Raw genomic sequence first — 22388 nt, 5'->3', positions numbered from 1 at the left:
AACGCGTGGGTATCAATTTCTAGTGGACAACTAGACTCCAATTGGAGATCACGGAAGGCAAGATTGGACACGTAAATACATTATCGGAGAAATCCAACTGGAGAATGCTGCTCAGATTGGACAAGGACAGTGGCAGCTCCCCACTAAGAAAATTGGAAGCCAGGAACAAGTACGTGAGGTCGGTACAATGGCCAAGCTCAAAAGGGATTGAAGAGTTTAAGCAATTCATTCCAAGATCAAAGGGCTGAAGCTCCGAGTTGACTTATGGTAGTTGGAATTTTTCCTTCAAATAGATGGTAAGTGTTGCATTCCTCTAAAAAAAAATTGTTAGTCTGATGATGTGGCACACATGTGAGTACAACATATTTAAATTCAAAGTATGTGTTGACACCAAATCTAACGTAGGGTGCAAATTTGGATATTAGTTTTAGGTTTCATATTGAAGAAATTCTCATGTAGAACCCATGGTTTGTTATATTCAGTTAACCTAGTTAACAGATTGTTTTAGTTTCGTAACTAAATCTAAACTGGTGAAATTTCGGAGGTGCAGATTTCCCAAACCTTTCTTTGTGCTTGGAATTTTGGAAAGGATTTTTCAACTCAAAATCAAGAGATGTGCGGTGCTAATGTTGATTGACGCGGTCTAATCTTCCCGCGGCCCCATCTATTTGCGCAGACTGAACAAAGTCAAAGATGTCTTATTTTTGAAAAATTCTAAGGTGATCGGCTAAAGGATATGGCACGTAAAATGATTGGTCACATCAAGTCATTTTAGCAAAGTTTAAGTCTAGCAGCGTGTGGATTAAGGCATGGAAATGTGTCACAAGCAAACACGACAAACAAAAAGATAAGAACATCTAGAGGAGTGCAGCAGATGTTCTGACGATTGATTTTCAAATAAAGCAAGCAGCAGCAGCAGCAGCAGCAAGTGAACCGAGTTGATCATGGTTTTACCAAGACACTTGCAAAATCAAGGAACAATTAATCGGATTAATTAACTAGAAATTCAAATGGAAAAATTTGTAAACATTTTCACTCGACAAAATTAAGCCAATTGGCTAACGAAATGGACAAATTTGCCAAATGCCTGTGGAAATTCAAAATTCAGGAGCCACAAACATATGCATATAATAAAAAGTAAATGAAAAACAGAAAAACCTTGCGACTAAAAAAAACAAAGGAAATTCAGAAAAACTTGGTACTTTATGGTAGCTTCTCGGAACGGCCGACCCAATGAAGGTTTCGGCCGGCCCGGCAGCGGCAATCCATTGGAAGTCAGAGGCAGCAGAAGATTAAAGGCATTACGCGTGCTTTAATGGTCATGTGCGAAATTCCAAGCGTGAAGAAAGGATCATAAACTCTGCATGCACCTCCAAAGTTGTTTTTAGTTGTGATGGGAACACGGATGGTTAATTTACGTGTTTTTATGTAAGTGGTGGAAAATTTTAATTTTTAATTTATTAATCTTTTAACATAAATATCTCATTATTTATATAAAGACACGTGATGTACCATCTCATGTGATGATCACACCAAAAAATCTCTCATCCAGGTTAAGACGAGGAAACGTGTCACAAGCAAACACGACAAACAAAAAGGAAAGAACATCTAGAAGAGTGCAGCAGATGTTCTGACGCTTGATTTTCAAATAAAGCAAGCAGCAGCAGCAGCAAGTGAACGGAGTTGATCATGTCTTTACCAAAGCACTTGCAAAATCAAGTAACAATTAATCAGATTAATTAACTAGAAATTCAAATGGAAAAATTTGTAAACATTTTCATTCGACAAAATTAGCCAATTGGCTAACGAAATTGACAAATTTGCCAAATGCCCATGGAAATTCAAAATTCAAGAACCACGTGTTTCTGAATATATGGTGTGTGGTGTGAATGAACGAATCAATGGTGGCTGCATCGGGTGTGTTTCTGAATGTATGGTCCTCCTGCTGCTGCTGTTTATTTGTGCCTTGGACAAAGGGAAACACTCCACGAAAAAATAACAGATCATCATGCAACTCAAAACCATGACGTTTCATTATATGCTCCTGCTGCTGTCCGCATTGCCACTGATCAAAACGACGTCAATATCTCCAGGAAAACAAGCAAAATCACTCATCAAATGGAAGGACGACTTGTCTTCATCATCATGGCCACCTTCGCTACTCAATTCATGGTCCCTCACCAACCTCAACAGCCTCTGCAACTGGACTGCCATTGCCTGCACCAAAGCCAACAGAGTCTCCAAAATAGACCTCTCCAATATGCAAATTACTGGAACACTCGCTCTCTTCGATTTTTCTCTATTTCCAAATCTCACCCACTTGAACCTGAGTGGCAACTATTTCCGAGGGCCTATACCATCTGCCATTGGAAATCTCTCCAAGCTCACAACTTTGGACTTTGGCAACACATTTTATGACGAGACTCGGAACCAATTCTCTGGCCCAATTCCGGACAATATAGGTTTGATTTCTGGTCTTCAATATATTGACCTGAGTGTTAATTTTCTGCAAGGGAAAATTCCACCCTCTTTAGGCAAACTCAGGGAGCTCCAGTTCCTTGATCTTTCATTCAACTCCTTAAACTCTTCAATTCCTTCTGAGCTTGGTCTTTGTACAAACCTCACCCACTTGTCGCTGTCTTCCAATAAACTCAACGGGGAACTGCCTCTGTCCTTGTCCAATCTGAAAAGCCTCGTTGAATTGGGTTTAGCTAATAATCAATTTATTGGTCAAAACCTTCCTTCTCTGGTCTCCAATTGGACGGAATTGGTCTTTTTGTACCTTCAGAACAATGGCTTCAGCGGAACCATTTCAGCAGAAACTGGGCAGTTGAGACAATTGCAATATCTGAGGCTTTATTCCAATGAATTCAGTGGAGAGATTCCTCAAAGTCTAGGCAAATTGACTCAACTTCAGGTACTCTCTCTCTCCGATAACCACTTGACAGGAGAGATTCCTCAGAGTCTAGGCAAATTGACTCTGCTTCAGCAACTGCATTTGTCCTATAACCAATTGACAGGAGAGATTCCTGAGAGTCTAGGCAAATTGACTCAACTTCAGGGACTCTCTCTCCCCAATAACCACTTGACAGGAGAGATTCCTCAGAGTCTAGGCAATTTGACTCAGCTTCAGCTACTCTATTTGTCCGATAACCACTTGACAGGAGAGATTCCTCAGAGTCTAGGCAATTTCTCTCGCCTCCGTGAACTCGATTTGTCCGCTAACAACTTCACAGGAGTGATCCCACGTATTTCAGGTATGTTGGACCTCAAGCTTCTTTCATTGTCTAATAACAATTTGACAGGGGTAGTACCAACTTATCTGTTTCTCGCCGTAGGCTTAACAGGTTTGGTCTACATGGATCTCAGCAGCAATTCACTATCGGGTGCAATACCATCAGGATTGCGCATGCTCACAAGATTAGAGGTTTTCAATGCCTCACGCAATCATCTCTCAGGCGAAATCCCATCCGCATTAGCTGACATGTCAAATCTAAGTAGATATGACTTTTCGTATAACAACTTGACAGGGCCATTACCAACCCGTGGCATTTTCGAAAAGGCGCCAACAAGTGCTTTTGTTGGTAACTATGGCTTGTGGAGTCATGCAAATGGACGAACTGAATTTAAGTCTTCCAGTACACATTCCAAAAGGGCTAACAAGAATAAAGTATCCATTATCCTTTATTCCTTTTGCGGTTTCGCAACTGTTGCAATTGCCATTTTTTTCTTTCTTATGTTTCGCAAGAAGTCCACGATCCGGCCTCAGGTAATCAAAACTTCTCAAAACTTTGAGAGTTTTGAAGCAATGATATTGCAAGAGGAAGTAAAATTTACGTTTGCAGAAGTTGTGAAGGCTATAGATGGCTTTCATGAGAAATACTGCATTGGCGAAGGAGGTTTTGGAAAGGTTTACAAGGCAGAGCTCCAATCAGGCCAAGTTGTTGCAGTTAAGAGGCTTAACATGGACGACTCCAATGATGTTCCAGCAATCAATCTTCAAAGTTTTCAAAATGAAATCCAAACTTTGACAACAATCCGGCATCGAAACATCATAAGGCTATACGGCTTCTCTACAAGGAAGGGTTGCATATTCTTACTTTATGAATACTTAGAGAAAGGCAGCCTCGGAAAAGCATTGTATGGGGTAGAAGGGGTTATTGAACTTGGGTGGCCAACAAGGGTAAAAATTGTGCAAGGACTTGCTCGTGCACTTTCTTACCTGCACCATGACTGCTCACCACCAATTGTGCATCGTGATGTAACTGTCAATAATGTATTGCTCGACGAGGACTTCGAGCCCCAACTCTCAGATTTTGGAACATCAAGACTGTTGAGTATTGATTCATCCAACTGGACCAACATTGTTGGTTCGCTAGGATACATGGCCCCAGGTAATATAAATTTTTTTAATGTTGTGCAACTTTGTACTATCTTTTGTAGAGTTGACATATTTTGTTCTCTTTATACGCAGAGCTTGCATATTTTATGCAGGTGACAGACAAATGTGATGTTTATAGCTTCGGAGTGGTGGCACTAGAAGTCATGATGGGAAGGCACCCCGGGGATATGCTAGAGTCTCAACTATTAAAATCATCATCGTCAATGAATGAAAATGCAGAGTTGCTTCTGAAAGATGTGTTAGACCAACGACTAGAGGCCCCAGCCAATGAATTGGCAAAGGCAGTGGTGCTTGTAATGAGTATAGCATTGGCTTGTATACAGACTCATCCTAGGTTGCGTCCGACAATGCATTTTGTGTCACAGAATCTATCAGCTCAGAGTCTTCCTTGCCTTCCTGAGCCATTTGGTATGCTTACCATCAACAAGCTATCGGCCCTTCAAAACTAGAAGAAAATAGAGAACATGTCACATTAGAATTCTTGCTACGAGCAGTCTATCAAATAAGTAGTGCAATTTTATTTTTTTTTTTATTTTTTTCTCAATGTTTACAACAAATTTCATAAACATTTAATTGATATCTGCACCACCTTGATTACTACAGAGTGTTGCAAATTGTGTTTAGCACTGTGGAATTCGTACTTGCATAAATAACTGTTACACACAAGTGTTCTGTCGAGATGCTTTCTTTTTTGGTTTGACTTTCCTATTGGTCGTAATTGATATTGTGATTGTAATTCTCTCTCTATCAACCATTTACATAGCTGTAGTTAGTGATGCAGTGCATAAGGAATTTATTCAACGGGGCTTTTGGTATTTTGGTGTTTGGTCATTCCGTTAATTATTAATTTGAGATTCATGTATCTTAGGCTGTGATTTAATATTTGTAGTAATTTTGATGCATTGTAAGTTGTGTTTTAAATTAAGTGGCTAGGTGGATCAATTGTCATTTAATATGCTTTGGTGGCTTAGGGAGTTGTATCTGCATTGATGAAGATGTTTTGGCACACTAGTATATTAGGGAGGGAGTTGGAATATAATTTTATCTCTATCGAGTTAGCTTACTATAGCTTCTCTTTTTATTAGCTTGTGTATTGTTATTCCCTTCCTATTCTCTGCAGCTTCTACGTGAACTGCATCAATTGGTATCAGAGCCTAGTTAAATGTGTCCAAGCTTCACTGCAGGGATTGAATATATTAGTCAGAACATGCATGAATAGTTTTTACACAATGTAACTGTATGACAATACAGTACCTAAGAACCAATGAAGTGATACTTTGCTTGCTATACATGGATATGCATGCTATAAGAAACATTCATTTGCAGATCGTATTGTGTCATCAATATTATACTCATAGTTTCCTCAGCCCACACCATGCGTGAAAAACACAAAAGTAGAAGACACAATACTTCAGCATCTGGCAGGAATAGCAAGCTCGTGAAAAAATTGTTAAGCCGTCTTACAAATTCAATTGCCAAATGTTATATTGTAACCAAAGACAAAGAACATATAGTTTGTTTACAAATCAAAACGAAGTGCTGCCATAATGTGCGATTGAAAAAATGCCTCTTAATGCAGTCTTGCAAGAAATGAATGCAGTTCGAAAATAACCCAGAAAACACCCTAGAAATCTTTACCACCCCAATCTTACTAAATAGAAGCATAAATGGACATGATCCCTGCCTAATTTTGCAACAGAAACTCTAACAAAGAATATCATGCTCCAAAGGTCTTGACTTATCTCTGGCATAAATATGTACACTGTAAGTTTAGTTCGAATAAAACAAATACGCGTGTAAAGTAGAAGGCATCAACGCTACATGCACTGCTTTACAACCATCCCAAGTTGTTGACACAATGCTTAAAATATTTGAGACTCAAAGATTTTCACACAAATAGAACACCTCACCTAACCGAAGTTGTGGTTTCTGAATTAAGCAGGCAAACGCTTTCCAAGGCTTTCTTCAATATCATCTCATATTCCCTTTTCATCTTTCCTATATGATACAAAAATCCGTTCACATTCAGACGTAAATAAGAGAATATGCCACATTGTACTATTACAGTTGCTAGTCATGAACAAAAATGCAAGTGCAGTTGCTCTTAATCGAGAACATCATCAAACAATCAATAATAAAATTTAATGTAATCTGTCAAAAACCCAAAAAAAAAAAAAAAAAAAAAAAAAACCGATCATTTGAAGGCACCATAATGCCTTCGCCATCGTACACTTGCAGTATGTAATTGATGCATCTGTTGTTCAATGAAATCATTTGCTTGGCTAAAAAAGTTAAAACACAATAAATACAATGATATCCAATTTATGAGAAATCATGCAAAAGCAGCTGTAAATGATAATGGAATCATGAATGCAAATCAGAAACACAAACTTGCCAAAAAGAAAACCTATTATAGCATGCAAAGATACTCGCATTGTATTTTTTTTATTGCGTCATCCATTTCGCAACACATTTAAAAAAGTTTGTTTGAAAATGCTTTGCTATGATGATTAGGTATTGCAAAAAAAAAAAATAGAAACAATTACTAAAAAAGCAAAATAATGGCCTAGTAATGGCAAAATACACTCCTCAACAATGCACACAAACATGTGAGTTGAAATTTTGAAACATTAGACAACAAAAAGAAAGAAGCAAAATTAGAAGAAAAGAAAGAGATGTGCTCACTCAAAAAAAAAAAAAACAATACCAAGCTTCTTTTCTTCGGCGTCTAGAATTCCATCGCTGACTCCTCAACCTTAAACATAATTAAAATACAAAATGGAAAAAAAACAGAGTAGAAATCATCCCATAGAATTAAATCATCCAAGTAAAATTAGACCATGGACACAAAAAGAAATGAAGGCAGTTTAATTTAACTTAATCAGTGACGTACTGAATAATCTTGGAATCTATCCCATGCAAGCGTTCGTTTCAACCCCCATCCTCGTTGCCCCTGTAATATGGAAGGAGGAGATGCACAAAGTTTGTTTAATTATTTCAAGGAAAGGCAAGCAAAGGATTCCAAATTTTTCTATTCGATACAAGTGGACCAATTGAATCGGATGACAAATTTTTTTTGGACATATGACAGATCAAGGTTAGACTATGATTGTTGAAGATGCTTTATGCTTCGATACTACATTTCGAACTAACAAGTACAATTTGATTTGTGTTGTATTTGTTAGAGTTAATCATCATTGAGGGAATGTGCTACTTGGTTGTGCTTGTTTGTTAGGCGAAAGCACCGAATCATTTGTTTGGTTATTTAAGACATTCTTAGAGTCGATGGGTAATAAACAACCAAGGACTATTTTCATTGATGAAGATCAAGCAATGGCAAATGCTATTGAGCAAGTGTTTACGGCGACACGTCATCGATTGTGTACTTGGCACATCGCACATAATGCTACAAAGAATATTTCTAGCCTTTATATCAATCCTGAGTTCAGAACACATTTCAACAAGGTGTTTGGTGGTTGTCAAAGTGTACCAGAATTTGAAGCTGCATGGGATTCCATGACTAGTAAGTTCAACCTTCAAATTCATATGTGGCTTAATAAGCTATATAACCTTCGTAATAAGTGGTGTCCTGCCATTAGCTTAGATACTTTCTCTGCAAAGATGAAATCCACTCAAAGAGTTGAGAGTACAAATAATGTTTTCCACCAAATATGTTCAAAGACAACAAGTATTATCGAGTTTGTGCATCACTATGAGAAAAAGCTAGAAGATATGCGTTTGACAGAGTTGCAAGAAGATTTTCACTGCAAACAAGGTATGCCTTGTCTCAAAGTAATTAGTGAAATTTTATGTCATGCAGCTAAGGCGTACACCAATAAAATATTCAAGTTCTTTGAAATTGAGTACATGAGTTGTTTGACAATAAGGTTAAGAGAGGTTAGTAATGAAGAAGGAGTTATTATCTATGAAGCAATCGAAGAAGGTCATAAAAGAGTGAACACAGTTGAGTTTATCTTTCATACTTCCATGGTTTCCTTCTTATGTAAAATGTATGAAGCTAAGGGCATATTGTGCCATCATACTTTGAGGGTGTTTGATTCAAAATATCTTACTAATATACCAACCCAATATGTATTAAAGAGATGCTTTTGAGTAGTGCTTTAGATGATTCATCACCACAAGGAAATCTGAAGTCTGCTCAATCATTACGTCTCAGTCAATTGATGCATAAAGGAAATAGTCTTTTCTGCTTAGCATCAATGAGTGATTAGGGTGCTCACGTTGTTAGTGAAAAATTATCAGAGGCAATGAAGTTGGTTGAAAAATACATAAAAGCAAAGAAAGCCTCGGATAAGGTTAAAAAGAAAAATAGCCACTCTACTTCCGGTGTTCAAGATGATGATCAAAATATATTGGATCCTCCAACTGTGAGAGCTAAAGGGGTAACCAACAAGAGATTGAAGAGTGCTTTGGAAAAATCGAAGAAAGTAGCAAAAGTTAGATATACCTCGCAAATGTCACCACCTAATACTATAGTTTCTGGTAATACTCATTCAATATGGTACCTTATACTTTTTATTGTGAATATACTAAATTATTATATAATGAATATATGTACACTTGCAAAGCAACATAGTCGAGAAACTATCAATGCTCCTTCAAATATGACAACCTCGTATCCATCATTTCATGACTTTTATAATCAGGTTTGTATTGAAACTTATATTTGGGGTTATAAGTCACAATTTGTGTTATCATTCTAACATTTTGTTTATTGATTTAGGTTAATGGCAGTAGACATCTTGGATAACACAACTTTAGCTCTTCAACTTCAAGAATTCTTAGAAAAATGATCAGATGTTGGAAACACAGAGCTCATGGATTGAAGATGGATGAATTGAAGAAATGATGTGGGATTTTTATTTCTTTTTATTTATATAGTCTGGCTGCTTGACAATTTGTCAAAATAACTTTTAGATTCACCTTGGATATCAAGTTTTTTAACAGCTTATGTTTTGATCAAACTTTTATTTCAAATAGTATTATCTATAGTTCTTAATTATATTTGGTAGAGATGTATTTTCTTTAAAATAGAAATCTACTACGATCAAAACAAAGTGAAAGGTAACAAATCAGTTATGAAAAAATTAACTCGATAATTTGGAGTGTGCACTTTTGTATTTATAGAGAGGAGATAAATAGTGAGGGAAAAGAAAGGTTTGTATTTGGAAAGAGGAAAGAAAGCAAAGAAATTTTGGGAAGAAAAAAGTGCAGAATTTCATAGTGATGCACAAACTCATGGTGGAAGAACATACATCTATCTCTAGCCGGAACATACATCCATCACTAGCTTAACCTAATGGTTTTTGTCTTGCGGTGGCACTCTTGAGTAAATATTAGGCCTGGCAAACGGGTCGTGTCTGTCGTGTTCGTGTCGTTTTCGTGTAACACCTGTTATCTTAACGGGTCGTGTCGTGTCACACTCGTTATCTTAACGGGTCCTTAACAGGTCGGGTCACTTTACCCAACGGGTAAAGTGACCCGACCCGTTATGACCCGTTAAGAATTTTTTTTTTTTTTTTTTTAAATTTGCACATACCACACATTGCCACATAAATATTACTTCAAAACATTAAAACATTTGTCGTTTAGGTACTATATCTACACTCGAAAATAAGAGCCTAATAAAAAAATAATACATACACTACTAATCTATTACAAATATTAAATGTGCAAGGATATGCAAAATGAAAGAGTTTTTGTTTTCAAGATTGTAAGTCTTTCTCAAAAGTTTACACCTCTATCTACAAAATCTTCAATTTACATCGATCATCATGAAATTGTATTGAAACTTTGGCTTGATCTATTGCCTTGAAGAGTTATGTTGAAGATGTTTACAGTGAGGTTTTCCACGTCAGAACTCTCTTCCGCACAAACTAAGTATAGAAAAACCAAACATTAAAAATCATTCAAATTATGAGAAGTTTACCAAAATAATTATGAAAAGAAATAAAATAATAATACTATACCATATAAAAATATATTAAAATAACCGTTAAATCGTGATTTTTCGTATATAACCGTCGAAAAGCTTTGTCCCGTTACTTGATCTCTGAATGTTTGTTTTTTGTGATTTTTTGTTCATGTGATCTCCAAGCATATACAAACAAGTTTGACGGTTTGGATCGTTGAAATTAGTTTTGGAGAATTCGTATCCCAACAAAACAATAGATTGACTAACACTTACACTGTGTTTGGATGAAGAATTTCTAAATTATCACAGAATTTTAAATGATGGGAATTACAATTGACAGTAATTAAATTCCCGTTAATTGAAATTTCATCGTTTGGATGTTGGATACATAGAAATTACAAAATGAAGGGAATTCCAAATTTCATTGTTTGGATATTCTCTAGAATTTGTATTAAATAGAGGAATACAAATTTGAATAAAAATGTTAAACTGGTTATAAATCATCAAGGTTAATGTCATCAAACAAAAATCATTGAGCTATGAGAAAATATGTTTCTTTCCCTCACTCCCTGAAAAAATCATCAAGGTTAATGTCTCGAACCCAATTAACATACTTAGCCGCACCTAATTGTGCAGAAGCCGAAATGAGACCAACCAACGTAATCCCATCAAGGCTTTTATTCTAACTAAAATCTTACTGGAAAACTAAAATGGGAAATATAATGAAAATAATCCTATGCACCTCGTGAAGTAAACAATAATACCATATTCTTTTTCTTCTCGACTGGGAGTGTCTTCAACATGAGAAATTGCTTGTCATTTTCGATCAACCAAGCACATGCTTTGATTTGTTCTTCTTCACTGAGATCTGGTATTGCATTTACTTCATCATATACCTCTGTTGGATCAAGCTTCTTTGTGTCTGCACAAATATATTCTTGAAAGGATGAAGCCATCTTGGCAAGTGAATCTGCAATCATATCTTTAGGGGTGGTTGGTTTTTTCTTTGTATGAGGCACATCAACAAAATTTGTTGGTTTTCTCTTACTTTGAGTCTTCTGAACATTGGCTGAAGTAGGTGATATATCATTAATAATTTCAATATCTTCTAAACCTTGCGTATCACCATCCAAATCAATATGATTAGTTTCATTATGCGGAGGAGTCATAATCTCAACAGCTTCCACACCTGTTTCAGCACCCTCACCCGTGGCTCTATCTTTGCCACACAAATCCACTATATCATCCCAATTTGGAATGACCTTCCAACGAAAACTTTTAGCGCCACTATGTGACTACCAATCAAAACATAAAAATCAAAAAAGCAAACCGTAAGTATAAGAAGAGTTAAAATAACCGTTAAATCGTGTTTTTTCGTTTATAATCGTTGAAAAGCTTTGTCCCGTTACTTGATCTCTGAATGTTTGTTTTTTGTGATTTTTTTTTTGATCTGATCTCCAAGCATATACAAACAAGTTTGACGGTTTGGATCGTTGAAATTAGTTTTGGAGAATTCATATCCCATCAAAACGATAGATTGACTAACATTTACGAGTTTATTTATACTTTCATTAAGTATAACATAAGATTTTGTGGTATCCACTTGTGTAAATATTTAAATTGAAGATCGAATTCATTCATTCTATTCATATAGGGTCAAGGAGTGTACCTGTAAAAAATCATCAAAATCAGAGTTAAAATAACCGTTAAATCGTGATTTTTCGTTTATAACCGTCGAAAAGCTTTGTCCCGTTACTTGATCTCTGAATATTTGTTTTTTGTTGATGTAATCTCCAAGAATATACAAACAAGTTTGACGGTTTGGACCGTTGAAATTAGTTTTGGAGAATTCGTATCCCAACAAAACGATAGATTGATTAACACTTAGAGTTTATTTATACTTTCATTAAGTATAACATAAGATTTTGTGGTATCCACTTGTGTAAATATTTTAAATTGAAGATCAAATTCATTCATTGCATTCATATAGGGTCAAGGAGTGTACCTGTAAAAAAATCATCAAAATCGGAGTTAAAATAACCGTTAAATCGTGATTTTTCGTTTATAACCGTCGAAAAGCTTTGTCCCGTTACTTGATCTCTGAATGTTTGTTTTTTGTGATTTTTTGTTAATGTGATCTCCAAGCATATACAAACAAGTTTGACGGTTTGGATCGTTGAAATTAGTTTTGGAGAATTCATATCCCATCAAAACGATAGATTGACTAACATTTACGAGTTTATTTATACTTTCATTAAGTATAACATAAGATTTTGTGGTATCCACTTGTGTAAATATTTTAAATTGAAAATCGAATTCATTCATTGTATTCATATAGGGTCAAGGAGTGTACCTTTAAAAATTCATCAAAATCGGAGTTAAAATAACCGTTAAATCCTGATTTTTCGTTTATAACCGTCGAAAAGCTTTGTCCCGTTACTTGATCTTTGAATGTTTGTTTTTTGTGATTTTTTGCTGATGTGATCTGCAAACATATACAAACAAGTTTGACGGTTTAGATCATTGAAATTAGTTTTGGAGAATTCGTATCCCATCAAAACGATAGATTGACTAACACTTAAAGTTTATTTATACTTTCATTAAGTATAACATAAGATTTTGTGGTATCCACTTGTGTAAATATTTTAAATTGAAGATCGAATTCATTCATTGTATTCATATAGGGTCAAGGAGTGTAGCGGTAAAAAATCATCAAAATCAGAGTTAAAATAACCGTTAAATCGTGATTTTTTGTTTTTAACCGTCGAAAAGTTTTGTCCCGTTACTTGATCTCTAAATGTTTGTTTTTGGTGATTTTTTGTTGATGTGATCTCCAAGCATATACAAACAAGTTTGACGGTTTGAATCGTTGAAATTAGTTTTGGAGAATTCGTATCCCAACAAAACAATAGATTGACTAACACTTAGAGTTTATTTATACTTTCATTAAGTATAATATAAGATTTTGTGGTATCCACTTGTGTAAATATTTTAAATTGAAGATCGAATTCATTCATAGTATTCATATAGGGTCAAGGAGTGTACCTGTAAAAAATCATCAAAATCGGAGTTAAAATAACCGTTAAATCGTGTTTTTTCGTTTATAACCGTTGAAAAGCTTTGTCCCGTTACTTGATCTCTGAATGTTTGTTTTTTGTGATTTTTTTTTTGATCTGATCTCCAAGCATATACAAACAAGTTTGGCGGTTTGGATCGTTGAAATTAGTTTTGGAGAATTCGTATCCCATCAAAACGATAGATTGACTAACACTTAAGAGTTTATTTATACTTTCATTAAGTATAACATAAGATTTTGTCGCATCCACTTGTGTAAATATTTTAAATTGAAGATCGAATTCATTCAGTGTATTCATATAGGGTCAAGGAGTGTACCTGTAAAAAATCATCAAAATCGGAGTTAAAATAACCGTTAAATCGTGATTTTTCGTTTATAACCGTCGAAAAGCTTTGTCCCGTTACTTGATCTCTGAATGTTTGTTTTTTGTGATTTTTTGCTGATCTGATCTCCAAGCATATACAAACAAGTTTGACAGTTTAGATCGTTGAAATTAGTTTTGGAGAATTCGTATCCCATCAAACGATAGATTGACTAACACTTAGAGTTTATTTATACTTTCATTAAGTATAACATAAGATTTTGTGGTATCCACTTGTGTAAATATTTTAAATTGAGGATCGAATTCATTCATTGTATTCATATAGGGTCAAGGAGTGTAGCTGTAAAAAATGATCAAAATCGGAGTTAAAATAACCGTTAAATCGTGATTTTTCGTTTATAACCGTCAAAAAGCTTTGTCCCGTTACTTGATCTCTAAATGTTTGTTTTTTGTGATTTTTTGCTGATGTGATCTCCAAGCATATACAAACAAGTTTGACGGTTTAGATCGTTGAAATTAGTTTTGGAGAATTCGTATCCCATCAAAACGATAGATTGACTAACACTTAAGTTTATTTATACTTTCATTAAGTATAACATAAGATTTTGTGGTATCCACTTGTGTAAATATTTTAAATTGAGGATCGAATTCATTCATTGTATTCATATAGGGTCAAGGAGTGTAGCTGTAAAAAATCATCAAAATCAGAGTTAAAATAACCGTTAAATCGTGATTTTTTTTTATAACCGTCGAAAAGTTTTGTCCCGTTACTTGATCTCTGAATGTTTGTTTTTTGTGATTTTTTGCTGATGTGATCTCCAAGCATATACAAACAAGTTTGACGGTTTAGATCGTTGAAATTAGTTTTGGAGAATTCGTATCCCATCAAAACGATAGATTGACTAACACTTAAGTTTATTTATACTTTCATTAAGTATAACATAAGATTTTGTGGTATCCACTTGTGTAAATATTTTAAATTGAGGATCGAATTCATTCATTGTATTCATATAGGGTCAAGGAGTGTAGCTGTAAAAAATCATCAAAATCAGAGTTAAAATAACCGTTAAATCGTGATTTTTTTTTATAACCGTCGAAAAGTTTTGTCCCGTTACTTGATCTCTGAATGTTTTTTTTTTGTGATTTTTTGCTGATGTGATCTCCAAGCATATACAAACAAGTTTGACGGTTTGGATCGTTGAAATTAGTTTTGGTGAATTCGTATCCCATCAAAACGATAGATTGACTAACACTTAGAGTTTATTTATACTTTCATTAAGTATAACATAAGATTTTGTGGTGTCCACTTGTGTAAATATTTTAAATTGAAGATCAAATTCATTCATTGTATTCATATAGGGTCAAGGAGTGTAGCTATAAAAAATCATCAAAATCGGAGTTAAAATAACCGTTAGATTGTGAATTTTCGTTTATAACCGTCGAAAAGTTTTGTCCCGTTACTTGATCTCTGAATGTTTGTTTTTTGTGATTTTTTGCTGATGTGATCTCCAAGCATATACAAACAAGTTTGACGGTTGGGATCGTTGAAATTAGTTTAAGAGAATTCGTATCCCATAAAAACAATACATTAACTAACACTTTATTTATACTTTCATCAAGTATAACATAAGATTTTGTAGTATCCACTTGTGTAAATATTTTAAATTGAAAATTGAATTCATTAATTGTATTCTTATAGGGTCAAGGAGTGTAGCTATAAAAAATCATCAAAATCGAAGTTAAAATAACCGTTAAATCGTGATTTTTCGTTTATAACCGTCGAAAAACTTTGTCACGTTACTTGATCTCTGAATGTTTTTTTTTTGCGATTTTTTGGTGATGTGATCTCAAAGCATATACAAACAAGTTTGACGGTTGGGATCATTCAAATTAGTTTCGGAGAATTCGTATCCCATCAAGTTCCAATGGTGTATATAGATATATATATATGCATATATATATATATATATACATATATATATTTATTTATTAAGTAGATTTAAATCTATTTATTTTGTACGTATAATTGACTGGTACACGGAGTAGTACATCACGTGTGTCATTATAAAAATAGTGAGATATGTCATATGTGTGATAAAAAGTTAATAACTTAAAAATAAAAATAAAAAATTCTCACCACTTCTATTAATTTTCATTTTTCCCTCTCTTTTTTGTTTCCTTTTCAACTTTTCTTATAATTTTTACGTTTCCCTCCAGCATCTTTCCCTAATTCCCTCACTTTTTTGTTTCATTTTCAACTTTTCTTATCATTTTCATTTTCCCTCCATTTTTCTTTAAAACGGGCAGTAGGAATGGAATGGAATCAAATCAATGGATGCATCATGCATCATGCATATTAATTAATAATTATTATAGTTTTTTAAAAATTTAATTCTAAATTTAATATATATATAATTATATAATTATTATAGATAGTTAATATTTTGGGGGTATAATTATTATAGTATATATAATTATTATAATTATTATAGACTTTATAGTTAATTTAATATACATACATATATATATATATATATTTTATTTATTATAGTTTTTAGGGGTATAAAATTGTTAAATTAATGTATATAATTATTACCGTATTTTTTTAGGGTTATAAAATTATAAAAATAATATTCTGCTTATCGTGTATCGTGTTACCCGCGTGTATACCCGAATCAACCCGTTATCTTAACAGGTGCTTATCGGGTTACCCGATAACGACCCGATTCGTTATCGTGTCGACCCGAACACCTGTTAATTTCGTGTCGTGTCGTGTCGGGTTATCGGGTCGTGTCAGGAATTGCCAGGCCTAGTAAATATATATGTACTTTCTTACTAGTTATAGGCTTATACACTCTCACGTGATTATTCTAATCACAACCCAAAAGAGATGAGGAGATATCTCAAGAAAAAAGTACTTAAGGAATTAAGAAGTGGTAGCGACAGTGAGAACAACAAAACAAAGTGGAGCAAAATTTGGGAAGGAAAAAAAAGGGGGGAAAGAAAGAAAAAAAAAAGAAGAGGAAACATTAGATTGATATATATTATATTAATTAGTAGAAAAATAATTATGAGAATTTTAAATATAAAAGAATGATAAAAGATTATATTTAAGACTTGTCACGTGACGAGTTTTAAGTGGATTGTAATGCCACTCAGCGAAGTCCAGTAGTAAGTCAAGTCGCACACAAGTTTTTCACGTATCCAACATGATTAGATTAAAATTTCTATGTTATGAATTTGACAAGGTTCTAAAAGACGCTAGGCACTAGTCGGGTGGCCGGTTGCGGCCTAGCGCCTAGGCGGCTATGCGAGGTCTAGGCGGGTGCCTAGGTGGACAAGGCAAATTTAAGTAAATCTATTATATTTCGTGTAAATAAGTGTTTGTTTATACTTAAAATATATATAATTTCATCATAAACTACAAAATAGAATGACATATATATATATTATGAAGTATTGGAATATAATGAAAACATGGAGAACAAGCATATAATATGTGTTCATTTAACTATTCAGCAAGTCTATTACAATTTATTAAAAAAATAAAAATACAAAATGAAAGTTATCTATTTTCTATCTAAGCGAGTCGCAACCTAAGCGGGTGCCTAGGCGGGTCTGACGGGCTAGTCAGGTGTCTAGACGGTCTAGATAGGTGCCTCATCAGGTCTAGGCGTCCTTTCTTAATTTTTAAACGCCTAGGCATTAATTGAGGTGATAGCCAGCCACCTAGTGCCTAAGCAGTGCTAGGCAGAGATTTTTGGAATAGTGGAATTTGATAATAGAAATAAAGGCAAAAGACTGTTTACTACCCTCATGTTTCGTGGTTTTCAACATTTAGTACATCAAGTTTTTTTCGTTCCAAAGTCATACCTAAAGTGCAAATTTTGGGGCAGTCTTATACAGCCGTTAGTCAAACTGTTAAGTCTGCCGTTAATTTTGCGGATGGTACCAGCCTGCTAGGGATAGGTCTTAGATGCGTCGGCGTCGGCCTTGGATTCGAACTGGTGCTCCTCGTCTGACATCTCTCTACCTCCGAACTTGATGAGCAAGCTTCTTTGTCCCTCTTGGGTTTTCTCGCACACCATCTCCACTTTCTCTCTCTAACCCTCATCTCTTTCCTCTCTTTGCACACCCCCTCCGCACATCTTCTCCACTTCACAGTTTTTATTTTTTATTTTTTTTATAAAAAACCAAATTGAGTGGGTCGGGGGTTGAGGGAGGGAGAGGGTTGGATTTGCACATATGGGCGAAGGCCGAGAAGGGAGGGACGGTTGGGATTGAGGAAGAACAGCCTCTTAATTTCTCTTAATTTCAAAATTAAGGAGGGTTTGGTGGGTTGGTGCAGAGGAGAGAATGGAGGGATAAGGGAGGAAGGAGGAGAGGAGGGAGGGTGGTACAGGTTGTAGAAGAGAGAATGAAGGGAAGGGGTGCAGGTCGTTGTAGAAGAGAGAATGGAGGGAAGGGGTACGGGTTGCAAAAGAGAGAAAGGAGGGAGAGGGTGCGGGTGGAGGTAAAAGACAGGTTATTTTTAATTTTTAATTTTTATGAATTTTGAATTTTGAATTTTGAATTTTTTTTAACCCCTTCTCAAAAAAAAAAAATTCACGTGGACCCCTTAATGACACGTGGCACCCAATCATTATCTACATAAGCGTCACGTCATCAGTTAACAGCAGACTTAACAGTTTGACTAACAGCTGTATGAGACTGTCCCAAAATTTACACTTTAGGTATGACTCTGGAACGAAAAAAACTTGATATATTAAATGTTGAAAATCACGAAACTTCAAGATAGTAAATAAAGTGTAACCCTAGAAATAATGAAAAATAAAAGAAAGTATTTTAGAAATTTGATTTGATTTGATTTGATTTGGTCAGATATCTCTTGTGGGCAAAGATTTGATTTGATTTGATTTATTTCCTATTATTGCTTCATTTTGTTCTTATAAATATCTCCTTGATAAGAAAAATAAAACATTTGAGTTTTGTTCTTATAAATATCTCCTTATTAAGAAAAATAAAACATTTGAGGTTTGTTCTTATAAATATATCCTTATTAAGAAAAATAAAACATTTGAGTTTGTGAAGTTATTGAAGAATTCTTATATTTGTTTTCCACCAACCGAAGTGATTTCCAGAAAGAAAGAAAAAAAAAAAATTCCGAATGGCAAAGTGCATGCATGGAAGAATGTTAGAACTTTCCAAGACAGTGAAGAGAAAAATTGTCCAAAAAGGGTCAGAGAAATAAGAAAATAAAACTATGAAGAGTGAGAAGATGCCCCCATCTCTTGTAATCAAACCTTTTACCTACCACAAACATCAAACGATGAAAAAAGTTTAAATTTCGACTAGTTGTGAAGAAAAGGTAGGAAGATGTTAATTTCGACGTTGAAATCTCGCACATTGATCTTGGAATAAGTACCAAAGAGAGAGACAGGCCGCCACGAACGACTCAGCCACTCAGGTCATGAGGTCAACCCATTCTATTTTCTCTTTGCATACCATTAAGTGGTGGTGCATGCTGCATTGCAAGTATATATCAAAACAACACCAGTGATGCCATCTGAATTAAAGTTCCTTTTAACTGGATTTTTTTTTTTTTGTTTTGTAACAAACCATATTCTACACTAATATACTCTAGGAGAAGGAAAAAAAAAATTGAACTTGAGACGTAGTGGGTTGAATAAGAAAATCCTAACCACCAAAATAATTGACCACTTGCAATTAGAATTGGTTAATGACATTATTTATTAATCCGTAATCAGATAAAAGCATCTTGAATTGAGTAGGAGTAGGATGGTAAGACTAAGATTAAGGCTATATAAAAGGTAGGGGGTGATGATTTACATGAACACCTTTCCTAAGTCACACAGAAAAAGTAACAGATTTCTTTACAAGAAAATATCACTTGGACTTGTCATTTTTCTTGCTAGCCTTATAGAAAGTTGAAGTTCCACTATAAAATTAATTGACAATATTGAAAGTAGTTCAATTATTTAGAAGCTCATACAAAGTCTCTTTTTTCTCCGCAGTGAGATTCACTCTCAACAAACCCACTTAACTTTTGTCCAAGCTTGACCATCCCTAGTGTATTGAACCCCTGTAAGAGGACTACCAGCAACAGCAAAGCATCTTCAATCTTCAACATTTCCAATGCCACTGACTCATAACGGAAGAGGAAAGCTAGAAGAATACATCTGGGAAGCCTTGAATATGCGAGGAAATTAGCACTCTCAATGAGAGAAATTGAGATAGTCTGTAGATTGATTATTCACAAGGTTCAAAAAGACGCTAGGTGTCATGTCCCGATTCCGACCTACGTTCAGGATCGACACGTGACGTCACCAAGTAACCATAAATCCAACAGACCCTGCCTCCGGGATATGTATGAAGCATAACTCAAGAATCGAATCGCATAGTAATTGTTCGTATACTTTATGGTTGCATCTAACCTCGTTCGACTGCCTACGGACCCTAAACATGGATCAACTCATTCGTAGTTCGTCATTCATTACACTCCGACCTTTATCACAGTACGTTCACATCAAAAAGTACAACATTCCTCAATCAATTATTAGAACTTAACAAGCATGAATTTACTAGGTTCAGGGCTACATAACAGACCCACATGACATTCAAGGTTTCCATTCCATCCATCATATAAATCACTATGTTTTCAATATGATACCGACATCCACAACATGCAAACATATCAAATAACCAACGAAGCAATGTATTATTCTCAAGCCACATTGATAAACTAAAATAATCATAATAATAACAATCATCTCCAACGTCATTCCACAATCCCATCAATTAATCAATTCCATGAATCAAGGAGGCACGATATTGACATTTAATTACGTTAATCAATCAACAAGATCATGTATCACCTCACAAAATTTAATAAAAGAAGTCTATACAATCCCCCACTTAGATTATAAATAATAACATGGTAAATCTAATTTAGAAGCATGATACCTACTGTGAGCTATCACCAATCACTATTCACTTGAATCTAAGGCCAGACTAGCCTTATGGAAATGAGCAAGAGTAGGGATTCCGAACCTCTCAATGGAATCCAACTAAAATAGGGTCGCCTATCGAAATGTACCAAGTACAACTAATCATCATCACCCCTAGTATGCATATGGCCCCCCATTGCAGATACACCAAGCAGAACCATAAGCATGATCTAAACGTGCTGGCAGTGATCACCCATCGCAGATATACCAAGCATGATCACTCCTAACAGTCCCTCATCGCGGATAAACCAAGCAGGAATGTATCCTATAGCTCTAGGTAGTGATCACTTATCGCGGGTATATCAAGCATGATCACCCCTAGAATGCGTATGGTCCCCCATTACGGATATACCAAGCAGAACCATAAGCATGATCTAACATGTGGTCCCCTATCGTGGATAAACCAAGCAGGACCACGTCCTAACTTTAGGCAGTGATCACCTATCGCAAATATACCAAGCATAATCACTCCTAGAATGTGTATGGTCCCGTATTGCGGATAAACCAAGTAGGACCATAGACATGGTCTAATTGTGCAGGTGGTGATCACCTATCGTGGATATACCAAGCATGATCACCCCTGAAATACGTATGGTCCCCTATCAGGAATATACCAAGCAGGATCGTCTAAGTACCACTGATATCTGGTGCAATTCAGTTCAACACACAATCTACCCCTACCTGAATCCTTATGATTTACAACGTAAGCACCTGCATTATCCATTTCTCATGACCACTAACTATCCTGTCATACAAGCATAAAAGTTCTACAGAATACTTCTAATTGGATTCTAGGATCGCATTGTCATAACATTTACCATACCTATCATTCACATTACTAAAAAGATAATTACACAATCATCATCAATACACAAGCCAAATCATGTTTAATAATCATAGGTCTATGGCTAAATATATAAAAATCACATTTCAATAGAATTCACATTTACAAAACCAAGTCATATTCACATATGATATTAATATAAGAAATTAAGGTAATAACCATATCAAATATATTCAAATCACCCTCTAACCAATGTAGGCCCATTAGACTTCGCTTAGTCTCCCGTAGTACGAATTTTAGCATTTAGAACATTTCGAGACATGTTGACCAAAAGTCAACTCTCGGTCAACGGTAAAGTCCACAACTCTACATAATTCGATCCGGAAGTTCCACACATTGGATTTCGGATTTGTAACTTCCTAAGGTCCACACTATGTTTCTAGACCAACATACTAAAATTTCATTGCAATCAAACCGTCGGATCTTAATCAATCACAAATTCAAGTGATGATCGAAATTTTATTTTAAGAACTTACAAATCTAATTCGGGGAGATCCGTACGTCGGATTCCTGATCCATAAGTTTCTAATGTCCTCAACTATTACGTACTATAACATATTAAAGTTTGGTGATGATTAAACGGTCAGACGTCAATTGATTTAATGTCCAAGTGACGATCTCTATCAAAACTATAGTCATACGATGGGATTTCATCAATCGAATGTCACATATGGAATCAAGTACCCGCCGCAAAATTCAATTATTTCCAAAAATCACCAAATTTCACAGAAATGAAGATCTCAGTGAGTAGAGCAAGTTTTATACCTGTGGCCAAGTCCAA

At 35.1% G+C, this 22388-nt stretch overlaps 1 protein-coding gene across 1 annotated transcript; it reads left to right on the top strand.

The window, feature by feature from the left end:
* The first annotated feature begins 677 nt into the window (after positions 1–677).
* LOC103961281 (probable leucine-rich repeat receptor-like protein kinase At1g35710) lies at positions 678–5351 on the top strand. Its single transcript, XM_048567776.1, has 4 exons — positions 678–1428; positions 1553–3257; positions 3339–4394; positions 4475–5351. Exons 2-4 carry the CDS (start codon positions 2009–2011, stop codon positions 4849–4851), a joined length of 2682 nt encoding a protein of 893 aa, XP_048423733.1. The 5' UTR covers positions 678–1428; positions 1553–2008; the 3' UTR covers positions 4852–5351.
* Positions 5352–22388: the final 17037 nt, after the last annotated feature.

This window comes from the organism of the source record quoted next, unplaced genomic scaffold (genome assembly GCF_019419815.1).
Source record: "Pyrus x bretschneideri cultivar Hongxiangsu unplaced genomic scaffold, Pyrus_bretschneideri_v1 Contig10, whole genome shotgun sequence".
Classification (NCBI taxonomy): domain Eukaryota; kingdom Viridiplantae; phylum Streptophyta; class Magnoliopsida; order Rosales; family Rosaceae; genus Pyrus; species Pyrus x bretschneideri.
This window is presented reverse-complemented; position numbering and strand designations above follow the sequence as displayed.

What these genes read in the sequence shown, in the direction of transcription:
- LOC103961281 (XM_048567776.1), top strand. Translation starts at nt 2,009, where the DNA reads ATGCAACTCAAAACCATGACGTTTCATTATATGCTCCTGCTGCTGTCC. An exon ending in AGTGATCCCACGTATTTCAG is followed by an intron (nt 3,258 to 3,338) that starts GTATGTTGGACC and finishes TTCTCGCCGTAG; the next exon opens with GCTTAACAGGTTTGGTCTAC. An exon ending in GCTAGGATACATGGCCCCAG is followed by an intron (nt 4,395 to 4,474) that starts GTAATATAAATT and finishes CTTTATACGCAG; the next exon opens with AGCTTGCATATTTTATGCAG.